Below are 15506 nucleotides of genomic sequence, written 5' to 3' on the forward strand. Positions count from 1 at the left end.
TTTGTATTAGACGTCGTGCTGTAGCGTGCGTGCACCTTGTAATGAACCGGAAGAACCTTTTAACAGGAGTGTCAGCGAGTACGAAAGGTTTTCTGTTGAAAAAAGGAAAGAAGACAACGACAGTTCATAATCCACAACGCTTCTGCCTCTGACCCTACTGCATGAGCCAGCATCAGTGTTGTCGATACATCCCACCGAAATTCCCCAACCGTGACTTCCTTCTGGTGGCTCCCTTGTGAGGACAACAGAAAAGTAGGACAACGAATTTATTTTTTACCTCAAACAGAACCTGAGGGGTAGTTCCAGCACGCGGTTATGATTACATCTGCATTCATAAGAGATTCCATCCTCCTGCACATGAAGTCGTGGTGTTGGTGATACGTGGTGGTGGTGGTGGCGGTCGTGGCGTTCTGTATCTGAGTCGCCTGCTTGGCGGTGTGGCTCAGTGTTACTCGGGAGGGTTGTGCGTTCTCGACGGACTTCACAGGGAGTTGTATCGCCATCGGCATCGCGGGGGTAGGAACAGCCGGCGCAAGGATTCTTACCCTCTTCAGTCGAGCGGCGATGAGGAAGTGAAACCTCACACGAATCTATATTGTTAGCCAAATCATTTAGCGCAGCTATTAAGGCATACACATATATAGGCGTGTAGGCCTGTAGCCCGCAGACGTGCTATATTTTATATATAACTCCAACCGCTCTTAGTTTCCTCCCAGGTATCCACATTTCAGTGACACATGATGTATTCTAGTGGTACTTTTGCTTTGCGATCTCACTTGTCTTCCTGATAACCGTAATATATAACCCACAGTATATATGAGGAAAAAAGAAAAGCGAATCATTTGTTTGCTCGGGTGCATAAGAGCTAGCTCTGTAGGATTTACGTAAATAGCTATCTAACTGTCACACACAGGTAAGCAGACGATGGTTGCACCTGTAAGAGCACCGCCGCTAGGTGCACAGTAGAGCGAGCTTGAAGTGTGTCATACAAGAGGTATCTCACACCTCCAGATGGCACAGCCTCGGGCCACGCCGCTGGGCCAACTCTGGCCCATATGGCATCGCCTTACACAGTGGCGCAAACAGTTCCTGGTTTGGGTCAGTTTCTGGTGACGCATGCATCTGTGTAAGCTCGTCTATCAGTCCAACATGGCCACCATAATGAGCGTGACTCCGACCGAAAGGGACGCTACCGCAGTGCTATCGTCCGTACTTTTCGAGCAGCTACAGCATAGGCGGAAGATGGTACGATAAAGATGTTCCAATTTGCGTCGAATGTAATTTCGAGTAGACGGTTGCCAATATAAGCTGCTCGCCATTTTTGTTGTGTCCCAGTTCTCTATGTAAGGATCGACCTCGTGCAGATAATCAGATTTGAATTCGTCCACATTTAATTTATTTCTCCCCTCGTCAAAATACGTGCACGCAAGTTTCGCATAAAGATCGTAAGTGATAATTTATTGAGGTTATTCTAAAGTAGAAGGGAAGCAGTGTTCTGCAGTTCCCCGCATTGCGCACGTAAAAAAATAATAGATATTGTTTCTGGCAGTATTTCGACTGGCGCAAGTCATTAATGCGCGCCAGAAGAGCTTATCACAAATTTGCGGGACGCACGCAGCCTTTTATCCTTCCAAGGGTGGCACGATGACAGCTCCATAGGCGGAGATCGGTAGAGGTATGTCCTTGAGGCGTTTCCATTGGAATTTGTTGCTGGACAGCTCCATGGCTGAGACGTTTGTCACTGGATGGTCTGGCTTCTCCACGTCCTGGCCGCCCACGACGAAAGTTTCGCCATCTGCAGATGATATTTATAAATGTTAGTTAAGGAGCTTTTAGTTCTTAGGATTCCATCGTGATTATTCTTTTCCTGCCTCCCAGTACAAGAGCCTTCGCGACATTTTCTGGTCGTTTACAGCCGTTCTCATCCTTCCTTGTAAGTTTCTGTCTGGATATAGCGTTCCGCGTTTGTAGTTAACCTTGTGCTTTTGGAGCAGGAAACCGGAATACACAATTTCCGGGGCGTCAGTTGACGGGGTCATTACATCATCTGCACACGTTGCGTGGTCATCGCAGCGTAACCGCGGTAGTTACAAAGCAGTCCTTTGGACAATAGCGCTGGTGTGAAGCTACATCGCTGGTTCAGACAACCTCCTACTTTTCAAAGGTTCACCCAACCCCTTACACTTTAGCTGCCAAACATTACCCTTGCATTGGAAGACATAGGTTGACCAAAACCAAACTGGCATATGTAGGTTGAAAAAAATAAATAAAAAGCTCTGTCAACAGTAAGTGGAACTCACTGTGCTGTATGATGTGTGCATTATGGCGTGGTGCAGGCATGCTGGCCACCTGTTTCCACGCCTTTTTGCCGTCTGTGTACGCCAGGATGTCGTCGATGGTGAGCAACTTTCGTGTTGCACCCGCGGAGTTGTAGAAGATGCCGCCGAAGCAATATAATTCCGTGTCGTTGACGTTCAGAAGCGACACACACGTTCGTGGAGATGGTAAGTAGCTGGCTGCGTATGTCCACCTGCGCAGAAAAGAGGGCGTCGTTAATTTGCCAACCCTTTCCAGCCGCGTAGTTTTCTAGCTAGTAGCCAACCAGGAAAAAATTATAATGCTGCTATGAGGCACTGAGACAGATGTGGGGCTACCATAACCCGTGCAGCTTGTTTCACTCGTCACCGAATGTCGTCGCTTTTAAAACTAGTGGGCTGGAGTGAAGGACTCAATGCTTAACAGTAATTTGCTACAATGTTCTAAAAATTGAAGTTTCAAGCATCGTAAGCATGAACCTCTGCTACGATGATGCACAGAACAGGACAGGATGCATATAAAAAAAAATCCAAAAACAAAACAGGCACATCAAGCACCCATGTGGTATATAAGAATCCTCCTTTTGCTCCACTTAGAAATAGACCTCTACCTGTTTGTAAACAAATGACGTCATAATGTTGAACTACGTTCAATGCTAGTGGCGAACAAGGTCGCGCCCGAAAGCCACGGTCTTGAGGGGATTACGATGGTCTCTGAAAAGGACGCGACCTTCGGTCCTACTTTTCTTTTAATAGGAGGCAGGGAACAATTGCCCATTCGTGGAACCCAGCTCTCCCCTTCCGATCTGTTTTGGTTTCGGTGTGTCTACCAACGTCATGATGACGTTTCTCGGGTAGAGGTTTACTGGGTGGTGTTTCCTTCATAGGCCATAATTGGTAGTGTTGCTTACTGGTTTGTTGCTGGATTGTAGACTTCAACGTATGCCGTTGAGCATGTCTGCTGGCCAGTGATCTGCACGATGCCCCCGACGACCCACAAGTTGTTCTGAAACGCTGTCACTCCCATTCCCATTCGACCGCAGTACAGGCCCTTGTCCAGTACGGTCCAGGAATTATCATCGTGGTTGTACCATTCCACGCTGGACAGCAGCCTTCAAGAACTGACTGTCAGACACACCTCAGCTAGCAAAAGTTGTCGAGGCTACTTACATATCATTAGCGTCAACGCCGCCAACAGCGTAGATGCGGCCATTGACGACAGTAACCCCGTGATATCCCCTTGCGTGCTTGAGCGGTGCCACCACGCTCCATTCTCCGGATCGAGCATTATAACGAAAACAGAAGCTGGTGGATATCCGTAGCCCGTAGTTAGCGTCGCGGTTATCGAAGCCCCCTGCACAGAATGTAAGGATTTCAGTAAGTAACTCCCCAGTTAAGTCCCGCAGACACACGAGCAATGAACGAAGCACCCAGAAAACGTCATTTGACGAAAGCTTGCTTCCCTTAGGGAAACTGTATCGCGGGTGTGTTGCAGATGCTAGCAAAGCGTAGCAGCTTGTGTGTTTCTAGAAAGTCACTAGTCTAAGCATTTACTGTTCAAGAGTTAAATGTCCGTGGCTTGAAAGTACGTACATATAGCGGATGAACAGTTACAACACTTTTTTTTGTTATTTCCTCAATCGGATCTGTTACGCTTTTCGTTTTAGGAAGTACGTGTCACGTCAGAAGCCGGTGGGAGCACACGAGAACAACCCTACCTGTTGTAACCAGAAATAAGCGTCACAATCGTGGGTGAATGGTGGGTGGTGGTGAGAATTAATTTACAGACGCTCCTGGAGCAAACGCGCACGTTCGACACTTTGCCCCCTCCTTCATATCCCGAGCTCATGTTGGCGTCCGTCATACAGGCTGATTTTTGAAACATACCAATGATGTAGATCTCTCCATTCATGAAGACGCATCTGTGTCCATAACGAGGAAGGGGCATCATGCTGCAACGTCTCCATTCATTTTCTTCAAAGTTGTAGCGAAGAATTACGCACCCTATAAGGAAGGGTTTCGTTATTAGTATTTAACAAGCGATCAGAGATCGCCACCTGTGAGGACTTGGTCCAGTGCAGTCAGGTTGATACCCCCGAGAATCAAAAGGGATGGTGAACGGACGTCTTGAACACAGGGGGAAGGCCACTTCTCTAGGTCCTTGGCTGGATTCACCTTCCAGTTGAGTGGAATAGTTTCCTCCCACTCCTCGCTACATGGTGTCATCTTCTGAATCATATCTGCTATTGAGGGCTGTAGCAACAGAGTAAAATACACCACTAAGCGTAAACCGAGGACGCGAAGATCATTTTGTGTCATTAAAATTTGTCGCCGTTATCAACATCTAATAACATTATGTTAGACATGCGAAAATCCTGCCATACAAATGCTTAACAAAAAAGCGAGCGAACAAAGCTAACGAACGAAAGCGAACATCGAATGATGTCAGCTGTCAGTGATTACTACGAGCTCGAAAGCGCCAAGCATACTGTTTTCGTTCAATTAATAATATGAATCAGACCTTTGAAGAGGTAGCCAATCCAATAATAACACACAGCTTCTCTTTCAGGGAAGTTAGTCCGACTAGAATCAGAACTACCATAGAACCACCATAGTCGACCAGCGGTACAGTGGAGAAAGCAGATCAGCCAAATCTATGAGAGGAAGCTTACCTTATCATTGAGCGTCACTCGATGCAAGTAAAGTGGGAGATAATCATCTGGAACTCTTCGGCCATCATCCGTGTCTTCGGAAAGATATGCGTAGGTGGAAGCTTCGCGAAGGTCCTTGCTATGCACGCAGGTTTCTATGGACACACCCGACGGAGTGGCACTCACTTCCGTCTGCGTATCAGCAGTACGAGTGCTAGGGCGGGCGGGAAGGCTCTCGACAGGAGCAGCTACAAGGAATACTGAGGAATCCTGGCATGGGATTTCGGCGCCTGCTATTGATGGTTCGTCATGAACAGGAGATGGGCCACTTAAGGTTTCATAGTGCAAGACAGTTCCCCCCGCTAACAAATCAACCATGTAAGATTCAATCAGGTCCAGCTGACCATGTGAATCTAATGCGTTTCTTGCTAGCTCGGATTCGTCTATCACTGCGCTGGCTGCTGGTTCTGATGCAGTGACGTCTCGCGTTTCTCGAGGTACCAGCGCTTCCCCAGCCGGTTCACCAAGAGAAGCAGGTTTCGCACCCGGAGTGTAGGGCATGCTAGGCCGTTCCATTTCCGCCAAGAGCGTATTTTCAGGTTGTGTATCCAAACGCGCTTGCACATGCTTTTCGTCCTCTGTTGATATATCATGGGAGACGTATTCTACTACAGCAGTTTGCAGGTCATCATGAAGTGGTGACTTTACACTTGCTGACGATAGACCAGTTAAGGTTGCCTCAGGCAAGACAATTCCTCCTTCTAACAAATCGGCCATATAAGATTCAATATGGTCCAGTTGACCATACGGCTCCTGCTTCACTAGCTCGGGTTCCTCTAACAGTGCGCTGGTAGCTGGCTCATATGCAGTCTCGCCTCTTGTTTCTTCTGATATTTGTCTTTCCTCATACGGCTCTATAAGAGAAATAGCTTTGACATCCCTCTCTTCAGTGCAGGGCATCTCCGTAAAGAGTGCGTTGTTCAGCGTGCATGTTTGCAGAAGTTTTGTTTCAATCTCCTTCAGTTCTTCCAGCGTGATCACTTTCTTCAGTGAAGCGTAGTCTTCGGGTTGCGTATCGAGGGGTGCCTGCACACGTTTTTCGTCCTCTGTTGATATCTCACGCGAGCCGACTTCTGCGACAGGAGCTTCACTGTACTCGACAGGTAGTCCACTGGACGACGCAGCTATCAATGGGACGCTTCCTGGCACTGTTTCGTTAGCGCTAATGCGATCTTCATGCAAGTCACTTTCTCCGACGGGTTCCGCTTTTGCTTCGGTCTCCGGGGGCTCTGGGCCTTCTTGCACGGGTATGGCTTCGCTCTTTACCACGGCCTCGTCCTGCAGAATGTGCTTTTCATTTGCACTCACAACTTCGAGCGCTTTCGTCACATCAGGAAATTCTTCCATAAGGGCTACTTGGGAAGGCTCCGGCAATGCAACCTCAGTATTTGTCCTTTCTATGATCTCATTCGTTTTAACTGCAATAATTCTAGTTTCACCAGAGGCCACTGCACCAGCAATCTGGTCCTCTGTGGACTCTATGCGGGGCAGTGCACTTTGCTCTTCAGGGAGCACAGGCTTGTCATCCACGTTGTCCGCTTTTCCCTCAGGCACTGAGCCTGCTTTCTCTTCGCCGATGTCTGCGGTGTGACCTTTAGCCTCCTTCAAAGGAGCCACGGTTTCAGCTACTGGCGTTTTGCGGCTCTCTTTCTCTGGTGTGGCCCGTGAATCTTTTGTTTCGTGCTGCTGAGGCGGCAAACGTGTGTCTGTAAGTGGAAGTTTAGTTGCCGACTCCGTGACAGACACATCTTCCAGAGCTGGTTTTTTCTCTGAATCTTCTGTGCCCAGAATGGGTTCATGAGGTGCAGTTTGTAGCTTCGGCTCGGGGCCTACCCCAGGAGACGCAGGCAGAAATTGACTGGGAACAAGCTCCTTAAAAACATCTTTTCTCGTTTCCTTCGGAGCTGACACATCTTTGGTAGCAATTTCCTCCGGAGGCTGTACTTGTGACGTGACGATTTCCCGTGTGGCCTCCGACGACAAAGGCTGCTTCGACACCCGTATATCTCGAAAACGCTCTTTCACTTCTCGCTCGCTGTGAATGCGAATTTCGTAATCTGACGTCAGAAAATTTAAAATGTCGCGCTCGTAGACGATTACAACACTGTCGTCACTGGTCACTGTGGGTGAGAAAGACGTGAAGCGCTGAGGTCCCGGCGCACCCTGTCTTGGTCCTCCTCCTTCGACCACAGTCGTAATGACGGTTTCATTTAGTTGTTCATCACCAGCTCTGGTCGGTATATGTGACACTGGAAGAGCTTCGGGACCCGCTTTTAGTTGTTCAGCTTCATGAGGGCTGTACTGCAACCGGGAGTTACGAAGTTGTCGTAACTCCGTCTCCCATGAGTCTTGGCTGAAGGCGCGCCGTTCTGCTTCAACATTGCATGGTGCTTCTTCCGTGACATTGCTGTCGGGTTCTATTCTCTCGGTTGCAGCTAGTTCAGAGTCATCAACAGAGATTTTACCTTCTAGGCCTCCTGCTGTTTCCTTGTCTGGGTGGACGACTGCATCCTCAGGTGTTTTCGATACAGCCTCCTTTTCGGCTTCCACGCTTTGTTGTTCCTCAGCCTCTTCAATTGAGGGGAGCTGTTTGTAGTGTGTCTTTTCCGCGGTAGGTTTCCGCACTATATCATCGCTTTCAGTTACCCTTGTTTCCGCAGGAAGTGGTCCAGGGGATGCTTTTCTTGCGGCTTTCGTCGCTTCCTCTTGTTCCTCCTCCCCTTCTGGCGATATACCGCTTTCATCGGGAACTTGCTTTGCAGGTTTATGTGGTATCACGCTTGCAGTCTCGTCTCCTTCGTCATGCTTTGTTCCTGAATCCGGCCTTGCTCCAACTAGGTCGGGTTCCCCAGTTGTTGGGACCTTTGTTTCAGGCTTCGCGCTCTCTTTTTGTACGGGTATGCTTCCCGTATATTCGATCGTTTCTGGCATCCGTTTTTCTTCAAGCTGTAAGTCTTGAGCTTCAACACAAGCATCAGGAACATCTCTTGCTACCATAGCCTGTGGAGATTCTTCCCTTAAAGCAATCTCGGTTGGCGTTATTTCCACGAGAGCACCTGATGCTTCAGCCTCTCTGGGACCTGTCGCTTCACGTGTGTGAGTTAGCTGATCTCCGAAGTTAACTGGTGCATATCCAGCTGGTGCAGTCTGCGGGTGGCCTTCATGCTCTTTTTCTCCTGGTGCACTTCCGCGTCGTCTATCATCCCCTACTTGCTCTTCCGTACTTGCTCCCTTGATGTCTGTGGCTTCATATTGAGTCTTGTCTGCTACAGTTGGTTCTTTCGGCGCTACAGGGACTTCGGTAGCCATTCTTTTTACGTCAGCTCCGACAGGCGTCCTTGATACGGTAACATCCGGGGCATGCTCCTCGTTTCCTGCTTCGACTGGGGTCCCTCCCTCCGGTTCTCTAATCTTCTCCTGCACTTTGTCACCTTGTGCTTCACCCACCCGGGGTTTTGCAATAACATGAGCATCGGGCACGATTCTTTTGCAAACATCCTCTTTAGGCGACGGTAGAGTTGCATTTTCACTTGACGGCACCTGCTGCCGCGCAGCCTCACCGTCAATTTGAGGCGCTCCTGCAGTTCTTTCTGTGCTCACAAGCATTTCAGAGGCAGCTGCGGCGTCAGGCAAATGCTGTATTATTTCTCGCTCGCACTGAATAAGGATGTCGTAGGCGGACGTTGATAAACTGAGAATATCATTCTCGTGCAAAATTACTAGAGACGAGTCGTAAGCAGGCGCAAATGAGGTTAACCTCTGCGGTCCTCCTCTTGCCTTCCGCACACCTTGTTCGTCGCTCTTCAATTCGGCGGAGCTGGTCGACGCGATGGGAGAAGGCGTAAGAGGTTCTGCAACCGGTTGCGCCTGCTGTACTTCAGAAGGACTGGTCTGGAGCCGCGATATACGCAGCTGGTGTAGCTCCAATTCCCAATCGGCTATCGGGCCTTCGTTGAAGTCGCTTGCCTGTAATGCATTGGCATCGTCATCAACATCCACGGTAGGTTCGGCCTTTCCCCCAGGCTTTAGTTCTGAAGCATCTCCAGGCACAGCACTTTGCTCGTGCACTTCTTTTTTATCATTGGGTGGCGTGAGGACTTGAAGGAATTCTTCGGCTCTGGGGACAACGGAGCGCCGTTGATTCGACAGGGCAACCTCGAAGTCGAGCAATGCTCTCACACGCTCTAGCTCCTCCATTACTGTGGACGGCGCTTCAGCTGTTTCGTGAGATAAGGCGTCTTCCTCATGAACAACTGGAAGACTGCTGGTATCTGGCTTCACTTCACGGTCTTCCGAGCTTTCTTTCAGCGTAACAGTATGTGTTAACGTTTCGTCTGACGTTTTCACCGGCAATTGCTGCAATTTCTCCTGCGTCTGTTCGGGTTCATTATGCTCTCTCACAACCACATCAGGTTCGTGGGCAGCCTCTTCCGCGTCGGTGGACGGCGATCTTTGTATTGTTTCTTCTGCACGCATTGCAACGTCATGCTTTTCGATGCTTTGATCGCCTTGTGCGGGTTTGGCATTGCGGGAAGGTTCCTCATCGTGTTTTGCAGCAGGTTGCACAGCGAGGGCTTTCTCTAGATTATCCTCCTTGGATATGGCGGCACTGGTCGACGCTTCTTCAGCACGCGCTTCTTGCGGTTGAGCGTGTTCTCGTCGTTGCACATCTTGGTCACCACTGGACACCTGCTGGGTCGGGGCAGGTCTTTCTGCCGGTAAGGCATATTCTGCGCTTGGTTGCTGCACAACTATCTGCGTCAAGGTTTCGTCAGATATTTTTTCCGGCAGTTCCTGCAGTTTGTCTTGTGTGCGTTCGAGTTTATTACCGTCCTCTTTCTCAACGACATGAGGCCCCTGGGCTGTCGGAGTTTCGGTGGGCAGTGGTCCCAGGGTGATTTGTTCTACACTTGCGTAAGGCTCGGGAACGTCATGCTTCTGAATGCCTTGATCACCTTCTACAGGCTGTGCGTTAAGGGGAGCTACCTCACCGTGCTGTGGAGTGGATTGTACAGTAAGTTCCTCTTCAAGGTTATCCTGTTTGGATACGGTAACGCCAGTCGAAGTTACGCCAGCATGTGCTTCGCCCAGTTCAGCATGTTCTTGATGTAAATGTTGATCGTCACTAGGCACGAGCTCCGCTGGGACAGCTGGTAACTGGGATTCTACTATATCTTTCTCAATATAAGGTTGCATTGTTCCCTCGCTATATTCCGCCCTAAAAGCCTCTGGGACAGCTGGTAACGGGGATTCTATTATATTTTTCTCAATATAAGGTTGTATTGTGCCCTCGCTATACTCCGCCTTAGAAGCCGCTGAGGCAGCTGGTAACGGGGATTCTATTATATTTTTCTCAGTATAGGGTTGTATTGTTCCCTCACTATACTCCGCCCTAGAAGCCGCTGAGGCAGCTGGTACCGGGGATTCTATTATATTTTTCTCAATATAAGGTTGTATTGTGCCCTCGCTACTTTCCGCCCTAGAAGCGGGCAAATCTTCGTCAGCTTTCTCTTGAGACGCCGGCTCACTTATTTTGCCAACTGACATCATTGTACTTGGTGCTTTTCCGTGGACTTCACCCTGCATATCAGGAGGCGCCGTTGCAGACAAAGCCTCCTCTGCCGCTTCGGTACGTTGCTTCTCCTGTGGCTCAGTAGCAGACTTTTCTCCTGTTTTCACGTGCGGCTCACTCTCAACTGCTACCATATGTTCTGCTACAGGCATATCTTCGGACTTTTCCCTGGTCAATAGTGTAGGTCGCTCGTCCGACAATGACGGCTGGGTGGCGGAGACGACTGATGTAGGCGGTGAAGCAATTGAAGCACTTGTAGCTACAGGCTCAGCAACAGTTTCAAAAGATGCAGGCGCGCCTGGTGCTAAATAGTCTTGTGCTCCATGGACGTCAGAGGTGACAGCCCCAGGCTTCCTGCGATCAATTGTAGCGTCACGCTTTTCATTGCGGTCATGTTTTTTATCAGTTTGCGATTTCGTAGAAGGTACTTTTTCCTCGTACAGACGTCTCACAGTAGAAGTGCTTGTTACTATTAAACCTGTCATGGCAGTGAGCTGGTCATGTCGGATAGGCGACGAAGAAGTCATTGGTGATACACTTCCTAATATTTGCTTCACTGGTGTATGTAGATCCCTCACTGCAGCAGCATCTCCTGCCTTGATTTCTTGCGTATCCAGCTTTTCGCCTGTAAGTTCACGTGTGTGAGATACAGTGTCTGCCACCAGGTCCTTCATTTCCGGCGTGGGAGGAGGTATAGTTTCCTCATCACGTTTGACGTCAACTTTGAGAACCTGATACGAAGAAAGCAGCTCAGATTTTAGTGTTTGAACATCTTCCTTGAGGCGTGAGTACTCCGGCTGTTCCTTGCCAGATGGTGGAGATGGTTCGCTTGTTTTTTGTGAGGCATGCGTCGTCTCAGTATGTTCCACTTCAGGTTGCGGTTGAACAGGTAGGATCAAGTCTTCGGGCCCTGTACGAGGCTCCTTAATATTCAGGGATGTCTCTGGCTGCGCGTCAGCTAACGACTGCGAAACAGCAGACGGAACGGAGCCGCTGATGTCTGCGGCAGCAGGTGATTGCTCTGCAGGATAATACTTCTTTGTTGCTTCCATTTCGAGAGGAAGCGAGGGGTGTATCGGTACCAACACAGGCGAGACTGGTACTACTTCTGGCGGAAGCGATGCTGCAGAGAACGACTCAGAGGCCTGTTCTTTCTGGGTATGCTTCATAGCAGATTTCAACGGCGATGCCGCAAGATCTGTGGCTACGCATGTCTTAGTCTCACTCGTCGGCGACACGTCTTTGGGGGCACCACCTGATGGCTCTTGCGTTGAGAAATACATGCTGTCCTTTGATGGGGAAGAAGGGCTGACCTGGTCCTTTGTGTGCCCTAACCTGGCCACTGTGTGACTAACGGTGCACGGTGGTTCCAGAGGTTCATATGTCAGGCTCTTGTGGTCTCCCACATGACCAAAATCAACGGACTTTCGTTTCATGTCTTCCGGGAACGGTGTAGATGGCGGAACAGACCCATATTTCACGTCCATGCTAGCTCGCTTTGGCGTTTGCAGAACTGAAGCAATGGAAGGAGGTTCAAACACATTTGTTTCGTCCGCCTCGGCTTCGTCTTCAGCATTCGCGTCAAAAGTCATCGTAACATGCCCTTTACCGTGAAGCTCTATCTTGGCCTCCATGGTTACAGTCGGCTTCCTGCGCGAGCTGGCAGCGGTGACTGTCCTTTCTGGCTTAAGGCCTCCCGGTGGAAAGCAAGACCCTCTTCTGACTTTTAGGTCCTTCGCAAGCTTCATGTACTCTGCAAGTTCGTCTATCGTGAGGGCTTCATCTTGGATAGACTGTCTAGCAGGCCCCTGTAACTCGCTAGTCTCACTATTATTCTGATTTGGCGGAACTCCAGGCATTTTTTCTGCTATATTCTGCGTAGCCCTTTTCTCAGGAGATTCATCGCTTAGGAGGCGTGTCGTGTTCTCTGTTCGTTCAGGTGATTCTGGCGCTAGAGGGCTGCCGTGAACCACCTGCGACTCCTTTGCTTCTGTTATATTTCTGTATGTGCTCGGTTTTCCACAGTGCACACTCACGCTGTCTCCCAGCCTCAAGCTACCTTCTCCAAACACACATAGGTCGGGAATAACTGTGTTATGCTTCTTCGTCCCCGGGACATCTGTAGGAAGCTTTGCTGTTATTGCTTCATTCATTAAAGCAGGACTCCGATGCAGTGGGTTACCTACATTCCTCGGCTCTTTCGACGTCTCTTTTTGTTCTTGTTGTCTACTTCTTTTGTTTTCAGATGGCTTCGTGCTCCAAAATATAGTTTCCTTCTTGTTGGTTTTGAGAGAGTTAAAATAATCATCCGTCGATGTACGCTGCATAGAAAATGATGAATAATTCTCAATTCCCCCGATGTCGTTTATCATGGAATGACGAGTGGGCGTTCCATCGTTGTCTCTTTCATTATCAGGCCAGGCCAGCGAAGGACGATCATGCTTGAACAGGTCCAACATTGACTTACCGCGCTTACGAGGTTTAGCTGCCGTTCCGCGACTGTTGTCTGCCGCGGACAGGAACGTTCCCGGATGCAATTTGTTCCGAATTGACCCTCGAGTGATGGTAGGCATAACAGTAACGTCGTGGGCGAACCTTTCTTCAGCTGCCGAGTTCGGTGAAGTGTAATGAATACTTTGCGGATGTTCAATTTCGTCTCGAATAATCTCACCAACATCTGTTTGAGTCGGTGGCCATGCTGCAGGTGGTGCATACGCAGGACATTTGAACTCTTGAGGTGTGACGACACTGGAGTGAAGCTGCCGATTCATTTGACGAATTATGTCGCGGACTTTCGATGATCTCGTAGGACTCTTCCGTACCCCCTGGGCTTCCTGGGAGGCGCGGTTCTTTCCTGATGTCAACAATGATGCCGTCTCTGCAACCCGACTTAGCAGATTATTCGTATATAGGAGCCCTTTTTCAGCAGGTTGTAATGAGGCAAGAGGCGCCATCCTACGTTGGAGGTCTTCCCACGGCACAATGGCTCCCGCTTCTAGCTTCAAAGAGCCTTGGTTGTGTGAAACAGTCGTTGCGCCTGAAGTAACTGCATACGGTGACGGTTTGGGTTGTTTGACTACCGACCTTTCAGTGCTCTTCGAAGTAGTTTCCCGGGTTGCGCTGCACCCGGTCGATGTGGTCTCACCTTGTAAATCAATGAAATTTTTAGGGGCCCTCAGGACTCCTGCAGAGTGAGGACCAGATGACTTTTTGGAAGTATCACTGCTGCGAGATAATTTAGTTGCAAACGTATCTTCCTTATGATGCCCTTCAATAGGTGTCCTTATGAATGGAGAGCCTCCATGTGTGCAATGACCTCTGACTGTGACGTTGTCGGCACGTGAACGACTTTCAGTGCTCCAAATTCTTTTTCTTCCATGCATTGTTGTTGCAGTTTCAAAGTCGAAGTCCCCGAGGTCGAAAGGCTGTCGTAGGCCCCTTCGAAAGGGGCCAGTGCAACCGCGTGTAGCTTGAGAGAAACAGTCTCACGACAGGCGCTACGTCTTGCAGATAGTTTATCAGGAACTCTTTCAAATAGTCTCGGTTGCTTCGTAGCTTTCGAGCATGGTTTCAATTGAATTTTCGATCGGGAATGTTCTTCTGCATCGGTTGCCACAGGTGATTCAACAATTTCATGAGCATGCTGTGTGCATGAAAGATAACTTGCAGATGTGAGTTCATGCGTCACGCGTGAAGCGATTTGCTGTGTTGTGTCAGAGCTGACATTGGTGTTACAACTCTTAAGCATGCTGTCGGAGGCGTGAAACGTCTCAGCTATTGAAGAAACTGGAATTTCCCAAGGGACAAGTGGACCTGGCGCCACAGCAAAAATTTCCTCTGCCCCACACGCAGCTGTATGTATTTCGGACCGCAGCTGCCAAACAGACATCGAGCCATCTAATGCACAGCCCTGATGTACACGGGGTTGAGTAGACGCGCTATGTGAAGACATTCCCATCCCAGGTGGAGCGGCTTGTGTTATGCACTCGCATACCACAGCTTCACTGCTTGCAGATGCATTTCCCGCGTTAACGGTACACTGCTCCACAGCCCCACAAGCTTGAAGTTTCTCGTCCACTTCAGCTAACAGTGACAACTGACTTTGGTTTACTTGCGCGCTCAGTACACTTTCCAATATACCGGTATGGCTTCCTGCAAAGCGTTCACCCGTTGTTGCGCGGGGTACGGTATCTGTATCACTGCTCTTCCGCACGCTGCTCAAGGGCTTGCAGACAACCTTGGTCATCCTTTCCGTGTGTGGTACCTTGATTATACGAATGTCCTGTTGTTTTTCTGAATCTCCCACGTAGCCTTCCATGGCTTGTGACACCCGCCTTTCATTTGCAACTGGTAGAGAGCTGATCATCTCGTAGTTTCCTGTAACTGCCTTCATAGACGCGTCTGTGCGTGCCACAATAGATGTTGCTGGAAACACCCAATCACGTTACGTGCAATTTCTCTTGTTTCTTCTGGATCCGTGACGTCTTCTGATATATTATGGGCGCTTGTGGTCATCGCTGCCAGGTGCTGAGTGCTGTCAGGACTACTGTGGGCTTTAAGGCCATGGATTGTCGTCAAGTCATCGCGCGTCAAGTATGTCATTCGGCGTCCTGCAACTCTTGCTTCTCCAGCCAAAGGTCCTGGCACTTCCACGTTTTCTTGAAATCGTTCCGCAACGCGTGTGCTACCAGATGATCTTGTGCGTGCTCGTGCCAAGGGTGAAGCTTCTAGTCCAGCGGGTTCATCACTTCTGTCCTGTTCCTCGTAATGCTGCATCCATTGGTGATCGCCGATATTTTTTGGTCCCGTGCACTTCCCTACAACAGGGGAAACTACAGAAACGTTTGCATCGAGACCAACCGGCGCTTCAGGTTTGGTTTCAGGTGCTTCAGGTTCCCATTCAACGAT

At 49.4% G+C, this 15506-nt stretch overlaps 1 protein-coding gene and 1 long non-coding RNA gene across 3 annotated transcripts in view; one reads left to right on the forward strand and one right to left on the reverse strand.

Moving 5' to 3' along the window:
* LOC135391856 (uncharacterized) overlaps positions 1-15506 on the forward strand; it is a 231398-nt gene that overhangs the window by 112061 nt on the left and 103831 nt on the right. The gene's annotated exons all lie outside the window — the stretch shown is intronic.
* LOC135391852 (titin homolog) lies at positions 1438-15499 on the reverse strand. The gene is made up of 7 exons (XM_064622362.1): positions 4988-15499; positions 4373-4568; positions 4203-4319; positions 3486-3669; positions 3227-3427; positions 2301-2530; positions 1438-1795 (listed from the first exon to the last, which is right to left on the reverse strand). Exons 1-7 carry the CDS (start codon positions 13979-13981, stop codon positions 1623-1625), a joined length of 10095 nt encoding a protein of 3364 aa, XP_064478432.1. The 5' UTR covers positions 13982-15499; the 3' UTR covers positions 1438-1622.

This window comes from Ornithodoros turicata, chromosome 4, assembly GCF_037126465.1.
Source record: "Ornithodoros turicata isolate Travis chromosome 4, ASM3712646v1, whole genome shotgun sequence".
In the NCBI taxonomy this organism is placed as follows: domain Eukaryota; kingdom Metazoa; phylum Arthropoda; class Arachnida; order Ixodida; family Argasidae; genus Ornithodoros; species Ornithodoros turicata.

What these genes read in the sequence shown, in the direction of transcription:
- LOC135391852 (XM_064622362.1), bottom strand. Translation starts at nt 13,981, where the DNA reads ATGCATGGAAGAAAAAGAATTTGGAGCACTGAAAGTCGTTCACGTGCC. An exon ending in ACTGGACCAAGTCCTCACAG is followed by an intron (nt 4,320 to 4,372) that starts GTGGCGATCTCT and finishes CCTTCCTTATAG; the next exon opens with GGTGCGTAATTCTTCGCTAC. An exon ending in TGGAGAGATCTACATCATTG is followed by an intron (nt 3,670 to 4,202) that starts GTATGTTTCAAA and finishes CATTCTGTGCAG; the next exon opens with GGGGCTTCGATAACCGCGAC.